The sequence below is a fragment of the Aythya marila genome (genome assembly GCF_965140915.1).
Source record: "Aythya marila genome assembly, chromosome: 14".
Taxonomy (NCBI): domain Eukaryota; kingdom Metazoa; phylum Chordata; class Aves; order Anseriformes; family Anatidae; genus Aythya; species Aythya marila.
The window spans coordinates 19,078,154-19,098,341 of record NC_139055.1 but is presented as its reverse complement, the minus strand read 5'-3'; the positions used below and the strand labels follow the sequence as shown (position 1 = coordinate 19,098,341).

General features: G+C 44.4%; 1 protein-coding gene across 3 annotated transcripts; it reads left to right on the top strand.

The window, feature by feature from the left end:
- The first annotated feature begins 6,422 nt into the window (after window positions 1-6,422).
- On the top strand, window positions 6,423-12,234 carry YIPF5 (Yip1 domain family member 5). Of its 3 annotated transcripts, none has more exons than XM_082771840.1 (6): window positions 6,423-6,556; window positions 6,662-6,788; window positions 8,307-8,476; window positions 9,726-9,871; window positions 10,864-11,045; window positions 11,755-12,234. In XM_082771840.1, the coding sequence occupies exons 1-6, from the start codon at window positions 6,472-6,474 to the stop codon at window positions 11,915-11,917; spliced, it is 873 nt and encodes a 290-aa protein (XP_082627966.1). In that variant the 5' UTR covers window positions 6,423-6,471; the 3' UTR covers window positions 11,918-12,234. The 3 variants fall into 3 exon arrangements, with proteins under 3 accessions (XP_082627966.1, XP_082627967.1, XP_082627968.1); XM_082771841.1 differs by having other exon boundaries at window positions 6,526-6,556; window positions 6,666-6,788; XM_082771842.1 differs by lacking the exon at window positions 6,423-6,556 and having other exon boundaries at window positions 8,311-8,476.
- The last annotated feature ends 7,954 nt before the right edge of the window (window positions 12,235-20,188 follow it).

Sequence of the window (20,188 nt, the reverse complement as noted above, 5' to 3'; positions counted from 1 at the left end):
GCTCGGTGCGGCTCCGCTCAGCGGCGCGGGGCCGTGCCGGCGGCGGGCGCTGCCGATTGCATCATCCCGGCGGAGCGGGGCCGGGACCGCGCCAGCACCGGGGACAGCGCCGGGGCCGCCCCGCCCCGCCCGCCCCGCCCCGCCGCCCGGTGCCGGCCGAGCTCCCCGCGGCCACCTCCCCGGTACCCCCCCGGTACCCCCCGGCCCCCCCTCTCCCCCGGGGTCCCCCCTCCCGGTGCGCCCCCGCCCCTCGCACGTGCCTGGCCGCCGGGGGGCGGCGGGGGGGGACCGGGACCGGCGGGGCCGCGGCTGTGCCCCGCCGGTGAGCGGCACCGGGGGGCGGGGGCAGGGGCCGGGGCCGCGCTGCCCGCGGCCGTGCCCGTGCCCGTGCCCGCACCGCCACCTCGCGGCAGCCGCCCCGGGCCGAGCCCCGGGTCCGCAGGCACCGACCCGGCCCCCCCCCCGGTCCCCTCCGGCTCCCCCCAGCCTTGGCCCCGCCGCACGAAGCCCGCGGTGCTGCAGGGGGCAGCGGTCCCGGCACGGTGAGGCTGCTCGGGGACACAGCGGGGACACAGCAAGGCTCCCGTGCAAACGGTGCCCAGACCCCAAAGGGGAGGTTTCGGGGTGGAATCGCGGTGTGCAAGTTGCCAGCCCAGCTCCTGCTCCGCCAGCTTCTGAGAGCAGGGCCAGAAGCATAAAGCAACCAACACCGCCGCATGCTCACGGTAAGAAGTACCACTCCGAGGGCTAAGGGAGAAAACCACAACTTGTGTACTTACACATTTTTCAAATTCACGCCTGAATCAAACCCTTGCTTTTTACCCCAATTCATTCACTAATCAAGAAGCAACAGCCAAGGTCCTGAGCCAAAGATCTGTCCCTCACCTCTGGATCTCACTCTAATTTCCAACCAGCAGCATCTGGGGCCGCGGCAGAGGCTGCACGATGTAGCTCGGGACGAGACAAAGCACTGCGCATCTTCGCTCCGGCTCCTGCAGGCCAGCCGAAGAAGTGCTTGTCAGGGGCTCCCATCCTTAGAACGAAAACGTGAAGGTGTGATGTGAGGACACGTTAGCTTAGACGTCCTCATCACTTCTTTAAGAAGTGATGCCTTGGCATCGTCAAGGCATGCGGGTTTAACATCTGCATGACCAGGCAGAAGAAATGATAAGCTTCCTTTGGGAGTTATGCTCATTAGTGCTGCCCTGGTTCAAAGCAAGGAACATTGCATCAGCTTTTTCAAATACTTTAGTTATTAATGTTAGTTAATATGCTTTAATAATAATTAAATCTATGTTCATAAAGCCAGTGGTGTCCTGTTGGTAGGGCTTGGAGAATCAATTCACTGTGCCCAGTAAAAATTGAACTTGTTCAGACAAGCACCAGAGACACCTGCGATCACACAGAGGTCCGAATCACAGGCGGGTGGCAGAGGTCCCCTGGGCAGAAGTGGGAACTGCACAGCAAGTCTGATGTGCAGGCACTCCGGCAAGGGAGTGAGGATAAGGTTCTGTGAAGGATTTTGACATCGATACCGTGTGATTAATGAACACAGATGTGTTTAAGCTCTAAGTCTTTTGGAAAAATTATAATCAGAATTGCCCTTTGAAAAGAACAAAAACTGTAGAATTTTAATCTCAACAGCTTTAGAAATGTATCTGCTTCTGCACCTTTCAAGCAATACATGAAAGAAATTAAACTCCTACTTTTATTTCTTTACACAGGATGCTCCAATCATTTTACTGCAATACAATATAATATCATTTCCTTTGATGCAGTGACTTCCATACTAGAAGCATCACATACCGCTTCCTTGCTAAATACAAGCCACTGGCCAAATCCATCAAAATGCTGCCTGATAAGAGTGAAACTTCAAAATCTGGGCCAAATGCACCGGTGACCTAAATGTAAAATATGTGTCAGGACCACACTAAGGACCTTACCTATTCAGCCGCAAAACTAAAGCAGCTCACTTAAGTGCAGCTACAGTTCTTTGATGGAAAAGAAAAGCAGCATCTATCAAAAGGAGGAGGATGAAGCATGTCCCACTTTTAACAGATGCCTACATAACCTTCAATATAGCTAGGGAAAAATTTAGCCCAAGCTTAGAGCGTATGTTCCAGAAGTCACAGCAGAGCTATGCTTAAACCCGATACATCAACGATGTGACATCATTCACAGGTTTGAGGCCACTCCTTATGACAAAGTGCTATGTTAGCATCCAAGCCTTCACAAAGTCATGGGACAACTGACTTCATCAAGTTCTGCGGGTGCTAAAAAGGGGTAGGTGTCTAAAAAGAAGCAGCAATGGATGTTAGAAAGGGTAGTATTCAGCTAAGTGTATAGTAGCGATGGTATGTATACACATCACCTTACAGCTCGCAGTGCGAACACACAGCTATAAATACGAATCAAGCCGCCCACGTATAACGAGAAATGTAGAAGCTGTTTATCAGCATTTAAACACCACACTGAACTTCAGGCACTCACAGAAGTAGCAATGATTTCTAGTGGAAATTGAGGGAGTAATTCTGGGAAGAAAAAAAATATCTAAGTTGGATTTTGGACATAAGATTTCAGCTAAAAAGCCACATGGTAAAGTAAAGAAAAAAAGTAAAGTAAAGAAAGTAAAGTTTTCAGTTCTTGACTTACACTCTGATTCAGAAGTGACTTCGTGGTGCACCAAAGGAGCCTCCAGCCACGTGTTCTGTAATCCTGTAACTCCCATTGCAGCAGGCCAGGACTCTCCCGAGCCCCAGAGAACAGCACAGTTGCTGAGGAGGGTGGCGTGGCGAAGAGGAAAAGGAAGGTCTGGCCCCAGGAGATGCTTTGGGCCCAGCTGTGGCCTATTGTCAGCACAGTGTGAAGGGACACTGGTTGCGGGGAGAACCAGCCACTGCATCCTGCAGGCAGATGCCAGCGCTTCCAGACAGACTTCCAGTCCAAACTCAATCCATAGCAAAGGACAGTAACAGTCCTGGCAGAAAGAAACCCCAGCCTGTTGCAGAGTAACAGACCTTCAACCCAGGCAATTTAGAAAAGATGTATAGCATTCCTAGAGCAGAGTGGTCTTCCCATCCCTCTGGTAGCTCTGGAAACTGAGTTCCCAAGAACAGAGCCAGGCAAGAAAAAGTATGGCACTGAGATAAATTAACACATTGTCCACTGATCCTGCAGTGTGAATTACATACAGTGAAAATCTCATCCACTGAAATTTCACAGTAGGTGTGAATAAGACAACCTAACAAATATTTCACTTTGGAGAAAAAGCATAAAGGAACTCTAAATGGCAGGATCTCCCCAAGAAAAGGATCTGCTAGCAGAAGTGCAAGTGCCATAAAGCAGGGTTTATTACGAAGTACATAGTAGAGCATTATACAGTTTTGCCCTTGATCTTTTATTCATAACTCAAGTGCATAATGTATTTTCATCAAAAAAAGGCAAAGAGGAAGAATAGCTTTCACAGCCACTCAGCATGTAAGCACAGGCGTTGTGTAAGGCCGATAATTCAAGCAGGAAACATGAGACATTATTTTTTCCCCATCAAGTAACATACAGAATGTGGGCACAGCTCCTGCAAAGAAAACTGTGTGCTCTTCTCATCACACACCAAATCCAAAGCAAATTCATTGCACAAGGTGCTAGATTTCCAAAAACTGACAGTGAGGAAGAATCACGTTCTACTGGTTTGTGTAGCAGCCATTGTACATCAGGTAACATTTTGACCAGGAATTGATACATCAAATGCTAAAAAATCCTGTAGAATTTCATGGATGGTGTTCAGCAAAGCAATCTGCTACACAAACAGTCCTGTGTGTGTTGGACACTTCAATACACCCAGCACGTACAAACAGACAGAGACCTCATATGCACTCGCATCAGCAACCTTGTTAAACTCAAAGGAAAATTGTTGTTTTCAGTCACCTTTTGCTATGAGACTTTCTTACATGTTTTGCCACAGCAAAGCTTTCTTCAGCAGACTTCTTCCTTTTTCCTTTCCTCCCACATTACCAAAGTACTTTGATAACAGTTTTATCTTCAGTCTGGTTCAGATTATCCTGTTATTTACACTAGTGTGAATATAGTGTGGTTTTTAAGTTGCAGCCAATACAAACTTTGGTCCTCACTGGGTAGCATTATTTTGATATGGCCATTGTGTAACCCATGCACTAATTTCATGAGTATTTTTATACTTCCCATCTTCCTGTTTCAATGTGTCTCACAAAACCAGGCATCTGCTCCCTGTCCACGGCGCAGGCAGGACTGCCCCTGAGGAAGGGGGCTGTGTTTGGTGCCTTACCAGGCAACGAGGCTGCGCCAGCGGGCAGGGTGAGAGCTGCTGCTCGCAGGCAACCTGCAGAGATGTTTTGTGGGTTCTTGCTCTAATAAGAATTGTCAGGCATATACTGGCAGAAACTGATGCATTTCCACATCTGTTTAGAGTCTTCATTTTCATACAAGCCCCTGTAAAATCATCTCTGTTTTGCTTCACCAGAGAAGGAAGGGGTTTCTGATACGTCTCCAGAAAGAACATACTGGGGGAGAAGGTATAAAAAGGATGAACTTCCCCCTGTTCCCATTAGTGCTGGCTACCACAGTGTACTTTCCAAGTCATGCAAGAAGACAATAGCTGTGCAGCTGCAAGATACTGCTTTCCTTGGACCCATAGGCCTGTACCAGACAACTCACTGCTACAGGCAAGTGTGAATTTGTCCTGCAAAGCTGAAGCAGACAACTGATACCCTAAAGTCATGTTAAGAAGCCCAGTGCAAACAGAGAGCTAATTAATGAAAGCTCGAGCCTAAGCTGTGAGCAAATTCTAATAATCTAAGCAAATCCAAACAGATTTCTAGCCAAAGAGCATTTCACCAGCAAATCATAATTAAACAGCCCACTGCCTGGAATTTGGGACTAATTTCACTGTCTAGTGAACTGCAACCAAGTCACACAGTTCATCAAAGCGGCACTAAGCCATCAACATCAGATGTATCCTGCACACTCTACAGGTCTTCCATGAAAGCATGGGCCTTCTCAGCCTTCAAACACTCATTTAGCTAAACTACAAATGTGCAGGAAGCAGCTTATACCGTAGTCACTGATCTCTGTGTTATCTGTGACTATAATTCCTACATCGTTATTTCATCCAGTTCTACAAACATGCGTATTTTCTGGAAGGCTGTTCCCAGGAGATACTGGATATCCTGCACCACAAGGTACGTTCTGCAGGAGACGCTTATAACAGGACTGTTATTCAAATACAGTAATCTCAGTAGAAGAAGATTATATCCATGAGAGCTTGTAACAAAATAACTGTAATTGTGTCCTAATCCACAGTGAATTTAAAAAATAATAATAAAAAAAAAAAACCTACTTTGAAAAAGGGTCTTACATTTGCAGAAGCTCATGTGCCCGAGTGGCAAGCAATCTGTTCTAGCATGCCCGTAAGTTCAGCTACATCACGCATGGGATTGCAACTGTTTATGCATGCACAAGTAAACATTTCTGAATCTCATTACTGTGCACCTATTCGGCAACAACAATAATGTGGCAATTATGATTCAGCTCATTCTGAAGTTTCAGCTAAACTGCCTCAGCTGGGTTTTCCCCGGCTCTGTCCACAAGCCCATCTGAGTCAGCAGCACACTCGCTTCTTCCTGCGCTCTGCACGAGTACCTGAGGTAGTTAATGAAAACAAATTCTAATTAGCAGTCCGAGGGCAGCTTTTCCCCTGGCCCTGAGTGGAAAAAAAGGAGCAAAACGATGGAACTAGAAGGAAAAACAGAGTAACCAGCTTCTGCCAGCCCCTCGTGTCCCCACAGGGATGGATCCACCCCACTGCTATGTCACATAACACCGGGGGATCCTCTCCTCAGGCCTCCCCTAGGCCAGGCTATTTCACAGGCACCGTGGGTTGTTTCAGTTTTGTGTTTTTGTTTTGGTTTGGTTTGTTTGTTTTTTCCTCAGTTCCGTGGAATTCCCGCTCCTGCAGCCACTTGCAAAGCGCAGGTTGACAGCTGCCTCTGACGAGGACCAGCAGACCCACAGCTCCTGCACATTTTATCGGGCCTCAGGTGCACGTTCTCTTTATTTAACGTGTTGGTGTGAGGGGCACTAAGCCCTGCCACCGCCCGCAGCTCCCCGCCCCGGTACCGCCAGCCCGCGGGGAGCCCTCCGGGGATCGCAGGGGCAGCCTGAGCCCGCGGGCAACGCCATTCGTGGCCTTAACGAAGACAAGAAACCATACAGGAGCTCAAAACATCGTTTATTTGGGTGATTAACAGGTAAAAAAACCGCAAAGAACGAGAAGCGCGAGGACGGCGCTCACAGGCCCCGCGTGAGGCCGCACCTCAGACCCGGCCACCACCCCGCCCCGCGCTCCACGTGACCCCGCCGGGCCTCGCCCCCTCGGCGTTGCCACGCAGGCAGCGCGCGGGGCGGGCGGCGCATGCGCGCTGCGGGCGCGTCGCACGCATGCGCGGCGGCCCCGGAAGCGGCGGGCGGCAGGGTGACACGTCGCAGCGCCGCGCCGGGGGGGCCGCGCCTGGGCCGGGCCGCGGTGGGTGCGGGGCGGGCCGGGGGCACCGGGGGGGGGCCGGGGAGGTCCGAAAGGGGCTGAGGGGGTCCGGGGGCCGCGGGCTCACTCTCCCGGTGTTCCCCGCAGGCAGGGTGCGGGAGATGTCCGGCTTTGACAGCTTCACCACGGACTTCTTCCAGACCGGCTACAGCATCGACGAGCAGGCCCAGCACTACGACTACGGCGGCGGCGGCGGCGGCCGGGCCTACGGCAGGTAACGGCCCTGCGGCAGGTAACGGCCTCTGGGGCCGCCCCGCTGCCCCCGGGGAGCGCGGCGCCTTCAGGGCCGGCACCGAGCCCTGCTGCGGTGCTGCTGTGTCGCTTAAATCCCGTAAATGAGGTGTATAGCGGTTACACGCTGCGTATCCCACGGTCTGTGCTGTAACGTAAAGGCAGGACTCTCAGGATACTGCGTGGGAAATTGTAATAATATAAGTAATCCTTTGGAAGGCCGCTATCAGTGTTCCCTAAGGATGTATGCGGTTACTCAGGGAAAGAAAATTAGTCACAGTGTCATAAATGAGCCCGTAGTGTCCGTGGTGTTTTCTAGGCTTTAGCAGAAAACTGTGGCAGACTTTTCTAGGTCGCAGGGGCTCTTGTGAGTGCTTTGTACATGCGTAGTCCCAGGCTGAGGATTTCTGTCAGGTACGTGGCCTGAGTTTGTTGGCTGTGATAGATGGAGCAGGTTGATGCATGTTTGCATCCCGACAAGGACTGTTGGGCTGTGATGAGGCTGGGCTGTACTGGCACAAGAAAAGGAGAGTGAGTTCTGGGTTTTCCTTCTTTATGTTCGTGTTTCTGTAGTTCTAAATTTGTTGGAGACATTTACTGAAGTCTTTGTAGTCAGACTCAGAGACTGTTAGCAGCAAGATTAATTTAGGAGTTTGTTTAGGAAGAAAAGATAGCTCTGATGAGGCTTATTTTCTTTCAAGATGTCTATAACCACATATGTTTTTATACATGTGAAATCTATAATGGTATTGCAAAGACAGTATAAACGTGTTAGCAAATATTTGAGAAAGTGCCAAATAGAAACTGAAAAATTGCTCCCCCCTTGCTCCCAGCATCGTGTCCTCTAGGTAGATGTCACCGTGTTTAGAATCCACACCATAATTCCTTTTTATGTGTCATAACGCTAACTGTTGCTCATGGTGTGTAAGTAAAGAGGAAAATACGTTTTTTTTTTTTTCCTTAGGCTGATTTTTTCTTAAATATGGAGGGCAATGAAGGTGGTAGTACAAGCTACTTTGTTCTGTAACAGTGAATTTGCAAGTGAACGTTCTCAATTGTAAATTAATGCTGGCATCAAGTGAGTTGTCAGTAGTAATTAACGGACAATTGGATTAGTTTGTGACTTAAATTTTTTATACTCTTTTACATGTCCGCAAGTTGTGGCAGTAATTCAGTCAATGGATAACGCTCATTTTTGCAGGCCTCTGACTTAAAAGCAATACAAAAGCACACGTAACGATAATTACCGTGTTCAGCTTATGGTATTACATCATCTTTAGCTCATCAGCATTGTTATTAATGGTTTGAACAGATAAATGTGGTTAAGTGCCTAAAACACTTGCATTTGAGTAGGGGAGCATTGAATGTGACTGTTGAAAAGAGGAGGAAAGACAGATCTGTTTGCTGTGGTTTATTTGCTGAGAAAAAGCTTTGATTTGTGCAGGGAGGTGTTTAAAATGAAGTTCTGTATCCGTCCGTAACGTGCTGTCGTTCCCCGTAGGCAGTATGGAGGCTACGAGTACTCCCAGCAAAGCGGATTCGTCCCTCCGGAGATGATGCAGCAGCAGCCGTACACGGGGCAGATTTACCAGCCAACACAGACGTATACTCCAACCTCAGCACAGTCTTTTTATGGAAGTAACTTCGAGGATGAGCCTCCTCTATTAGAAGGTATAATTTGAGCTTTGTGGCTGAAATCCAAAACTCCTCCCAGCTTGGGGATGAGTTGAGTAGTAGGGTGTGTATTCTCCTCTTTCTGGAAGTACACAATTGACTCGAAATTCTCATTAGTTTTTTGTTATTTACCTGTATTTCAGTATATAATTTGCATGTTCTCGTGTGAACTTCTGGACACGGTTTTAGCATTATGCTTTATTGCTTCATGCTGTCTGTTCTGTGGAAGGCATAATAATTAAATGAATAGCCCAACTTCATACAGCACTTAAAACACTTAATAATTTTGTTGTTGCAAATCATGCTTGTAGCAAATTGTAATTTTTTTTTTTTGGTGAAAATAAGTTGATGCTGTTAGCTGCAGTTGATTCTGTGATTAGAACTGAAGTCTTGCATTACTGAAGAGGATTGCTGTACGCTGCAGAAATTCCTGTGCAGAATAAAGAGTGTGCCAAATGCCAGAATGGTTAGGTAGTCAGTGTCTGTAGCTGAGTTGCCAGCTCATATACATCATTGTTCAGTACCAAACAACTGAAGAAGCCCTTCGTGTTGCTGGTCAGAGAGGCAGGTGTTTGTATTTTCTTTCCACCCGGCTGTGCTTGTTTATATTATTCACAAAATTATTTTGTTTGTGTAAATACTTCCCAGGGCCTGGGGTGGGCAAATATGTGTTTGCACAGCTGTGGTCAAATTGTATGGACGGAGCCTTGAAATCCTATCTAGGTGCAAGAAGCTGTAAAATGAGTCAAATGTTAAAAGGGTTGTGTTTTTCTCAGTGGATTCAATAAGAGGATAGGAGGTTTGTGAAGGAGAAATCCACTGAGGATAACTAAGTATGGAGAAACTACTTTGAATTTGAAATCCTTGAGCCACCAGTCGCCAGAGACTTGGGAAATGTTTGGGGAATCTGTGTATCTTCTGCTGATACTCCTCCATGCATATCTCCTTTGCCACTTACAGAGACAATGTGCTGGGCTAAATGAACTTTGGTCTGGCGCAGAACACTGTTCTTAGGCCTTATCTGGTTCTTTAGAAACCAGCCTGTCACTGCAGAACATTTGAGACGTGGAATCTGTGGAGGCAGCACACTCAGCAGCCCAAGGACAGAGGGAATGACTCAGTTCTGTGGTCCTTGTAGGATAGTTCCTGGAGGAGATTTAAGAGTGCAGGGGCAGGGAAAACTTGTCAGTGAAACAAAGAAGTAAAAATACATAAATATGCATAGTTGGTTTCATGTAACTTGCAGAATTGGGGATCAATTTCGACCACATCTGGCAGAAGACACTAACAGTGCTGCACCCGCTAAAAGTAGCAGATGGCAGCATCATGAACGAGACTGATTTGGCCGGACCAATGGTCTTCTGCTTAGCTTTTGGAGCCACGTTATTACTGGTAAGACATTGATTGCCAAATATAATTATTTGTGCTTTGATATGCCTCGAGACACTGGAGGAAAAAGACAAGTTACCTGTAGGTCAATGGAACTGACTCCTTAGCATAGAGGCCACAAAAATCGCATCGTGACTAGGAGTTTGTAGCTTGGTGGGAGAGGAGCTGGGGCTTCATGCAGCACTCCCTGAGGTTTGCGAGTTTGCTACCCTTTTTCTTCTGTGGATTTTAAGTCAAAGCTTTGGAGTTTGTTTTTTTTTTTTGCATGCCATTTATTTCACTGGAATGCCTATTTCTTTTCATAGTCTACTTTTGAGGAATACCATTCCCTGTTTCACAGAAATGGGTGTGTGACTCGTTCTCAGATTTTTAACTGCTTTTTTAAAGAGATTGAGGTGTGTTACTTTCAGAATTATGCATTGTATTTTTGAGTTGTCTTTTACCTTCTGCTTTAATATTTGCTTCTATTCACATTGTTCTGTAACACTGTGGAGTCTATCGCAAGGCATTTGAGCTCTAGATTTGTAGAGAAGTTCCAAACTTTTCTAGTCTTAAACGTTACTCCTGTAAAGATTATTGCAAGACATCTTCAAAGAGATCACCATGGGTTAGTTGCCTAAGCCAGGAGGTGGACTTGGTGATCCTTGTGGGTCCCTTCCAACGTGGGATATCGCATGGTTCTGTGATATCCTATGATTCTTTAACTCCTGCGGAATTCATACTTTTGCAGATCAAAAATAACAATTTGATTAAAATCTATTTATTGAAATAGGTAAACTTTGGATAAATGTGCCTTTTGGGTGTTCAAAATGTACAGGTGTCTTGGAATTCAGGTTGTGGGAAAACATGGCATGTTGAATTTGAATCTAGGAATTGGTGGTTGGAGGGATGATGGAGAAAATGAACATATGCTGTAAATATTAATTCTTCTTGTCTTCGTTTGTGGCAGGTGTTACTTGTTCTATTAATTAATGTGTACTCTGGTTAACTTTCAGGCTGGTAAAATCCAGTTTGGTTATGTGTATGGGATAAGTGCAATCGGATGCTTAGGGATGTTTTGTCTCCTGAACCTAATGAGCATGACAGGCGTCTCATTTGGCTGCGTTGCCAGTGTCCTTGGATACTGTCTTCTTCCTATGATCCTACTTTCCACTTTCGCAATTGTGTTTTCATTGCAGTAAGTACATAAACTATAACTTGATTAAATAGATTCCTCTCCTGTGAGATAAAGTTATTACAAGAAAATTTCATAGTGATGAACGTGTCTATAATTTCAATATGACAGGAATTTGTAAGTGTAAAAATACAAGTCTCGACTTTCTCACTGGAAAAAAGGTGTGAATACTGCTTTTCTTTAAGTCAATCAGCAGCTTTTAAATACATGGACTCTTTCAGTATTGAGTTTGTTTTCAGTTAGCTTTGAATCTGATAAATACTATTACCTGCAAAGTCGAAAAGATAGCTTATAAGTTAAGGTACAAAACTGAATGTCAGACAAAGAAAATCCACGTGATTCTTCATAACTGTATGAAATTAGAACTGAAAAGCAGCAAGAAACAGAACAATATAGTTTATTTATTTAATATAGTTTATATAGTAATAATATATAGTAATATAGTAATGTTATATTATTATTAATATTAATATTAGTAATATTAATATAATAATATAGTTTATTTAATAAATTAAATTTCATATGTACAAAGGTGCTTTTTAATGTTGTGATAATTGAATAATATGGCTCTGAAATCTTTTACTGGAACTCTATCATTTAAAAATGCGGAAGATAAAAGATAAAGTTGTTAGAACTTGTAGAACATAATAGGAGTCTAGTTATGACTTTTAAATACATGAGTCTTAAATGAGTTCTGTTTTTATCTTCACAGGGGAGTGATGGGAATTATTCTCACAGCTGCAATCATCGGCTGGTGCAGCTTTTCTGCTTCCAAAATCTTCATTTCTGCCTTAGCAATGGAAGGACAGCAACTTCTAGTAGCATACCCCTGTGCTTTATTGTATGGAGTCTTTGCTCTCATTTCTGTGTTTTGAAGAGACTGTCCAAATTGTTGGACTCCAGTGGGCCAAAATGAAGACATCAACTTGGAATACGTAGTTGGACCAGACACGGCTGCAAACACCTGTATAGTGTTGCTATCACAAAACTTAGACCAGGTTTAAATCATCTGGAACAAATGTCTTGTGTTCACTTTTTTAGGACTTTGAATACTGTTCTCAATTGACCTGAGGTGTCTATAGCTTTAATAAGTGTTCATGCTTATCAAGTTAATGTAATTTCTTTCCCATTCCTATATCTTTAGAAAAGTAACTTTTAGTTGTTTATTTGAGCTGGTGGGGGAGTGGGGGGGAGGGTTTGTTTTGTTTTTGTTTTTTTTTCAGGGGAGGGAGGGAGGAGGGATGCAGTTACAGATCGAACGATTGTTATCAGTAGAAGTTAACAAAACCACAGATGATGTGGATTTGGAAGTTCTCATTGAATAAATCTGCAGTAATAACCCATTTCCTCTCCCCTCTTGCCAAAAGGAAAATGCACAGAAGAACACAAACATTTATTTCTATATTTTAACAGACACACACTTACACTGTTTGGTCTCATTTACTTGTTCATTTGATGTGATAGTATTTCAAGACTTAAGATACTGAAATTATGAATTAGGAAACAGATGCTCTAAAAACTAAAAGGATCTGCAATTCTGTCACATTTGAAATATGAATACATTTGGATGTCTAAGTAGCTATATGTTAACTTGAACTTCTGAAGATGACTTCAACTAGAGGATTTTCCCCTAATGGTGCACATAGTAGACAAAGAGTAATCTCTTTTGCAGTACTTCCAAGAAAAACACCATTTTGAAAATGTTATGCTTGCCAGTATTGTAGTTACTGTAAAAGTAAGGTATATTGATTAAATTTTCCTTAAATTTTGAGAATGTTGTTTGAGTTTTCCAATCTTTATTTTTGAATGGACGTCGGTTATTAAAATAGGAACTTTCATATGGAAGCAAAATCGTATTTAAAAATGTATTCAGTTAGTGGATTTGATATTTGCTTCAGCCATACATACTTAATTTTACATTACAAATATAATCTAGTTTGTGATATCAGATGCTTACAAGAAGTCTTACAAGTGTAGGAGGTAGGAAAGCAAAAATGCCTGGTCTTCACAGAAGCACTTGCTAATTCTCAAAAGCAAGAAAACAACTTAACTCAATGGAAAGGGAAGATAATCTTTTTTTCTTTCCCTTGGAAATGAAGAAGCTCTATCAAAATGCTAGATTATAACTACCATTTTTCAGCAATTTAATCCAATGGATTAAATGCTGTAAATTCATTTCACTGAATTTACTGAAGGTGTTAGTCCTATGCTCATCTGTCAGGTCTGTGGAATAATATATTCGTAGATTTTATGTGTTATGTTAACACCTTGTAAGACTCAGTCCGTGAATGGGTCTTACATCAAAGGAAAGCTACCGTGAGTGAATAATTTCACAGACCAGTGCATGTTATTGTTCACTCTTCCTTTAGTTCTTCTTGTTCTCCTAAAAAAAAAAAAAAAAATCTTCCTAGTCCCACTAGAAGTTACTGAAGAGGTCCCCTTCTTTGGCTGGAGCTAACTTTGTTGTGTTCCTGGGAGCTGTGGGAAGTGCTGAATGAGTGTGAAAGCATTAAGAACTAAACACTGATGCAGAAAACTGTTTTGACTTACGTACTGTATCTGGCTGTTGTAATGAATTTTAAAACTCATAAAATTCAATTTCCTTCAAGAATTGGATTCAAGAGCCCAGATAATTTTATACTTTGATACTTTATTATGAGTTATCATCCTAAATAAAACAGTTGAGTTTATTTTATTTACTGGAATGTTTTACTCTGCATGTTTTAGTTCTGATTTTCTTTGGATTAGCAGGCCTGGCGCTCAAAGTCCTCTTTTCATTGAAGAACATTATCTTCTGATGGAGCATGATGTCCTGTGTTTCTGCAAATAAGTTACAGTGATTGCCTTTACTAATGAGACCTAATTAAATACAGAATGCTTCTAAGAAGTATAAAAACTGGCATACTTCCTTGAGCATGTCAGGTTCTAAATACTCAAATATTGTTTTGTTGTTGGCTAATTAAGCTTACCTTGCATGCATGGTTCATTTCTTAAAGCTTGCACTGATTTTTGTAGATTTCTCTTGCTGTGGTGACAGAAGTTATTTATAACAATAGGTAAGTGATCATCCTAGAAGTTAAGTGCAAAGGAAAAATGTTAAAATCCACCCATCTCAGTGTAGCACTAATTGCACAACTACTGAGTTGGAAAGACCATATCAAAACGTATTTCTGTGTATACATCATCACAAAGTCCCTATTCTGACAGTGGAGGATGCTACATGCTCTACTTAAGCAGTGAGGTTTGACCTGATAGTTTCAGGAGCATTCTGTGTTCTTCAGACCACATTGTGGTGAATTCAGCGATGAATTTCCACCTGGGCTCCTGGGAGCAGGAGTGGAAGTAGGAAGTGGGAGTAGAAGGTCGAAGACTTTAATTCATAGAGGGCTTCACAAAATCATAATGTATCTAAACTGGTAGTCTTAAATATCCCTGGGTTCTGGTAGGTTAGTTAATGTGATTCCATTGACTCTGTTTATTGCCTTTCCAAAATCAATTCTATTGATTTCCTACTATAACCTACTATAATACTGTTTTGTCCTAGAACCTGCTTCAATTTTAGTTATGTTTCAGACTATTTAATCTTACTGTCACATGGAATGAGAAGATTATGTGCTGTAATTCTTCACTCCCACATTTGCCTTTAGTTATACTTCAGCTTTTTTTTTTTTTCCTACTTTCCTAAATCTGAATTCTCCCCCACTGTCTGTTAACAGCAGTATTCTCATCTAGTTTTCTGATGAAGTGTTAATGCTACCTGCTTCACACTGCATTGTCTCTTGACATTTTCATGTTGCTCAGCTTAAAGTGTTCATGTATGAATGCTGGCATTGCTTTTTTAAAGCTAATTGCTTTATCACACCCACTCTTTAAATTACTTCCTATTGTACAAAGTTATATTAAAAGTTGCTTTTCCCAGTTTGTCCATTCAAAAGCAAAGTTTTGACAGCACCTGTGTGTTTCAGGTCATTTGTTTTGCTATGAGGCAACTGCTGACTCCCATTCAGTTTCAATAAGCAAAATTTCTGTAAGCATCAACAAATCATATGTCATTAAAGCTTGTTGTTGAGGGCATCATCCAAACCTCTCTCAAACACTGAGAGGGGGGCATCAGGCACCTCTCTAGGAGGCCTGTTCCAGCGTTTGACCACTCTTAAGGTAAAGAAATCTTTCCTCATGTGTAGTCAGAACTTTCCCTGGCGCAGCTTTGTGCCGCTCCCACGCTGGCTTCTCTCCGAAACGGTCACCTTATTTCCACGAACTTGAATGGTTCAGACTTGGTTACTGCAAAGAACATCTCTGGGTTTGTAATGAGAAGCTGGAGTGCTCTTAGGCTTGTCTCCAAGTATCAGCACAGGGACGTCTTCACTCACGGCACGATCTGTGTGCAAGGGACCCAGGACCTCCATGGAGCGGCGGGCGCAGCAGGGCGCAGTGCTTCGGGGGGCAAGGGTCGGGCTGGGGCATGGCCTGGCAGCAGCCACGGGTGGTCACACACTGACGGTGTGCTGGTTCCTCCCAAAGCTGCTGCAGAGTCTGCTAATGTGCTTTAGGAACCACGCGAGCTAAAAGAGCAGCCAGCAGTTTGTGGTACTGCCGCGTGTTGTGCCACAGGAGCAGGTTTGCAGAAGAGGGAACAACTTTCTGTGGACAAGCATTCACATGCTGCAACTTTAACAAAAATGATTTAAACAAAAAGGAGTGGAATAACTGGGGCTTGCTGTTTCCCGCATCTCCACTGGGTGGGCCTGCAGCATGTCTGATGTGCGAGCGCAGGCAGCATCGCTGGCGCGCTGTGAGGGAGGGCTTGGGGCTGGCACAGCTCAGCATCAGGAAGGTTTCCTCCTCCGCTTGCCCTCTTCCTTTGCCTCCCATGACATCAGCAGCAGTTACGCCCCCAGGTAGCCAAACCGCTGATGTCTGGCTGGATTTCTGCTCCATGTAATGGGCAAAGCCTTCGCATCAGTCACAGCCTGTTAATTCAGGGGAGATGCTGTGCGCGCCAGGAAGCCCTCCTGGCAGTGGGAAAGCTTTGCTGCGTCCCTTCCTTTCTATACAGCTCTAATTTTTCTGACCAGGTTTTCTCTTCACACTACCAAGAAGTCTCTTCATTTTTTTTATGCAGTCCAAAAGCATGAGAAATTATTTTTCATTGGATAATCCGCTGCCCTCCCAGCTGCTGGGAGATGCAGGCAGGCTCCTCCCTGCATGGCCCACTGTGCGCTGTAGCACTCATGGGCACCTCTTTCCCATGTAAGGTACTGCATCCTCCCAGAGATACATTTTTTAATTCAGTTAACTAGCACCTCCCCAGAACTGAAACAATTAATTTACACAACCTATGGGGAAAAAAAAAAAAAAAAAATAATAATTAAAAGTGTTTAAAAATATTTTGTTTTATTGTTACTTTAGAAGTTACAAACACTACTATCTCGAGATGTGAGGACCTCAGTTATTTACTGTGATTATTCTTGAGCATCCTGCTCAAGACAGGACAGGGAAGCTCCTCATCCTGTCCTGTAGATGAGGACTGACCTAAGGAGCTGTATGCAGCTTTTCCAGGGCCTGCTGCATTTGGTCATCTTTATCCCAGCAAAACATAATGAGGTTGCTCTCCAGGGGTGGATTCCCAGGCCAGTTCTCTGGGACACAGCTTGAAAGTGGGAGGAGATTTTATAATTGGAAAGTCTGTCAGCCGCATTTGCCAGCTTTGTGCTTTCCCAACCAAAGCCAGCAGGCCATTAGCCAAACAGCAGTCCCTGCTTTGAGAACTGCAGGCATTGTGCTCATAAGGGTTGTTTTTTTCCCTCCTATTATTTTTGCTTTATTGAAGGAAGCACTGACATTAAAAAACAGGGATTCTCTGCTCCTCATCAGGAATGGTAAAGTGGAATATTGTCTAAAATTAGACACTAGTGCTGGAATAGGCCTCTTTCAAAAATCGTACTGCAATTACACGTCTCTAGGAAGAAGGGCGTTGCTCTGTTTCTTTACACACTAAGCTCCACCACATCATTCTTGGGATTACAATGCTCTTACCATATACGTTTCTATTATGTTTTTCCCAATATTCTTGCTTTTCTGTTGCTGGCAGAGAAATAATCCTCTTGGATACCAACATTACCTACTGACCCACCAGGCCCATTTGCTGTTCAGTCATGGAATTTGCGCCCGCTTTCATGCAGCAGCTGTGGCCAAAGGCAAGCAGCATTGCGTGCTCCCATCGGAAAGGTGCCCCCGCCAGCGCTGAGCCTGTCCCTCTGAGCGCCCAGCACCACTGCAGCAACGTGAAGCTGCCCTCAGGCTCTGAACCAGGCTCTGCCAAAGGCCCTCCTTACCTGGCCGTGTTTGCTCAAGTCTGGAGCGCAATGCTAAGAGAAGTCAGGCAAGTGACTGAGCTATTTCAGGCCTTTTGGCAGCAGGCACCAGCAAAGGCTTATCTTCAGCAGTTATTATGAATTCAAAGTCAAGGCCATTTGGGCCTCGGGGTAAAATCCAGAGGTTCTTACTGAGGGTGTGATTTATCCCTCTCACCCTGCTAGGTACCAGTTTCTCGGTTCTTTTTCAGGCAAAATTCCCACTTAGCTCAACAGGAGACTGAGCTGACTCAACAACATGAATATTTGGCCAATAATTGTCAGGCAAATCAGGACAAATAGCCTCATTTACAAGCAAACCCGCCAGGCTAGGACGTTTGGCTAGTGCCTATACAGCAGCCAGTGTCAGAGCCGAGCAATGGCAGCTCCTGAGTCTGCCCTCGGACTGCCTGCATCTACAGGGAGAATTTCAGTATTGGTAGGTCGATGCCAGCTTCTGATCCTCAGAAATGTATAGAGTCCAAAACACGTGTTCAGAGAGGACTTTTATTTTAGTAAGTGACGTGATCTGCAGAAATGAACGTCCCACTTAAAAACTTCTTGTATTAACCTGTTCGTGTTCAATTGCCCCAAAGTGTGGAAGCTAGTATTGTCCTAATGACATCAAGACACAAGCTAAAGACCCATGACAGGCTATAGAGAATTTTAATGTTTAGTGCCTTTTCCTTTATTTATTTAGTCTTTATTAATATGAGTCATTCTGATTGTTTTAGTGGCTGGTTCAAATGTTAATTGTCAGTAGGAAAAGATAATCTAGCATCTTGGCAAGGCTCTGCTGGTAGTGTGGCTGCTTTATTGAATCACAGATGGAAACATTTAAATTCAGGATGATTTTCTCATTCCAGTGTTTTGTCCGAATTAAAAATTATTGCTTCAGACAAGGTTAGGAGATCTAAAAAAGGCAGTGTCTGCACTTAACTAATGCCAACAGCAGATGTCACATTACTTGCCACTCTGCCTCCTTACAGATTCATTGGACCACATTCTGCCAAATACCCATTTGGTTTATTTTAAAGGCCTTGAACCTGCAAGGTACAGAATTAACTTTAATCATTTTATATGAGATTTGAGAAATTTTAACATTCCCCTTGAGGAAACAGAGCATGTTTTCTATCTTTTGGAATAGACTGTTCCAGGAAAGTCAAATGGGGCTCTCTGCAGAGCGGATACACCGTGGAAACCACAAACTTCTGGCCAGCTCATCACCATCCCATCGCACTCAGCAAAGATCAGCCTGGTGGCTGTGCTCAGTGGAGCTGGATTTAAATTTTCTGAAGCAAGGCCTCAGGTGGCTCTCTGGCAGCCATGTGTTTGCCAGCCTCACCGCCCTCCACCAGCACCCCGCTTGGTTCCCAGTCAGCCCCACTGCAGTGGGTGCAGGCAGGCAGTGCTCAGCCCCATTTCTCCAGCATGGAGAGCAGCTGTGGGGCTGGACACGGCCCCCTGGGTTCTGCACCAACTTCCCAGTTCTGCCCACTGCACGAGGGGCTGCACTTTGCTCCCTGGGCCACGTCAGCCCCAGGAGCACTGCCTGCCCCCTGCCCTGCCCCTGTGCCTGCTGGGGATGCAGCCGGGCTGGGTGGTCCCGGGGATGGCCCCGGCCAGGAGCAGTGGGTTTCTGGCAGGTGGGTTTCTCACCCACCCGTCAAAGCTCCAGCTGGAGGGAAATGACACGATCTCCCCTGAACACCTTGTCACTGCTTTGCTAACTTTATGATTAGAAAATGGTCCATGATGTCAGGCTTATTTCCTCGTATTTCTTCCTTCCTTTAATGTACGTTATTATTACTACTCTATCCACAATAGAGATGAAAGACAGCTTATTCTCTTCCCTTTGGCAGCAGCCTCTTACATAATGGTCCCCCATCATTCTTCTCTGTTCTTAAAAAAAAAGAAAGAAACAAAAAACAACAACAAAAAAAAGGCAACAAAAAAAAGCACGGTTTGGCTATCCACTGCAATCCCCAAATCCTCCTCTACAGAAATACTACTGAGCCCATGGTTAAACATCTCGTTTATATGCATTGATACTTCTTTAAAATGGGATTGTGCGCTTTACTGAATGCCCTCCTAGTAGTTCTGATGATTTCTCTGATTTATGCAGATCAATTTGAAGTCTAATCCTGTCTCCAATGGGATTGCAATGCCTTCCATTTTGCTATCATCCCTTGCAACCCCCCATTGCTCTTTCTTATCACCTCATTTTCTTCTATATATTTATGGACTGATTCTTTTAATTGTTTTCCAGCCTTCCTATGGGCATTAACGGTTGTTCCTTAGGTTCCCCTTTTAAAAAGTAAGGCTTTAATTGTTCCTCTGTAACTACAGTGTTTATGGCTCCATCCCTGCACTTGCTGCACGTGTTCTCAAGATGACTGCAGGTGGCTGAGGAATTGTTCTGTCCAGTTGCCTGAGAGTCTTCTAGTATCATTTAATAAACCTCCATGACACACAATTTACAGAAATAGACTTCATCTTTTACAGGTTTAGGCTTTTGGTCATAGCTAGTGTTTTGATGAGGACTGACATTAGGAGGGCATGTTAACCTCCCTATCATAGTTCAGCACTTGCTTTCTTTCCCTGTTAAGAAGTAGTCTCATACTTTACTTTCACTTTTCCTTCTAATGTATCCATAAAAAAAAATTAGTCTTGCTTCCAGCTTTTTTTATTGTTGACTTACTCCTCTTCCTTTTACCTTAGTATAGGCTGTTCTTTTTTCATCATTTTTACTAGAAGAGCAGGCATCAAATTTTCTTTGGTTCATTTACT

Bases quoted from the DNA above. Each gene is read 5' to 3' on its own strand.
- YIPF5 (XM_082771840.1), top strand. From the start codon at position 6,472: ATGCGCGGCGGCCCCGGAAGCGGCGGGCGGCAGGGTGACACGTCGCAG. The intron at 6,557-6,661 runs GTGGGTGCGGGG...TGTTCCCCGCAG, and splicing joins CGCGCCTGGGCCGGGCCGCG to GCAGGGTGCGGGAGATGTCC. The intron at 9,872-10,863 runs GTAAGACATTGA...GTTAACTTTCAG, and splicing joins TTGGAGCCACGTTATTACTG to GCTGGTAAAATCCAGTTTGG.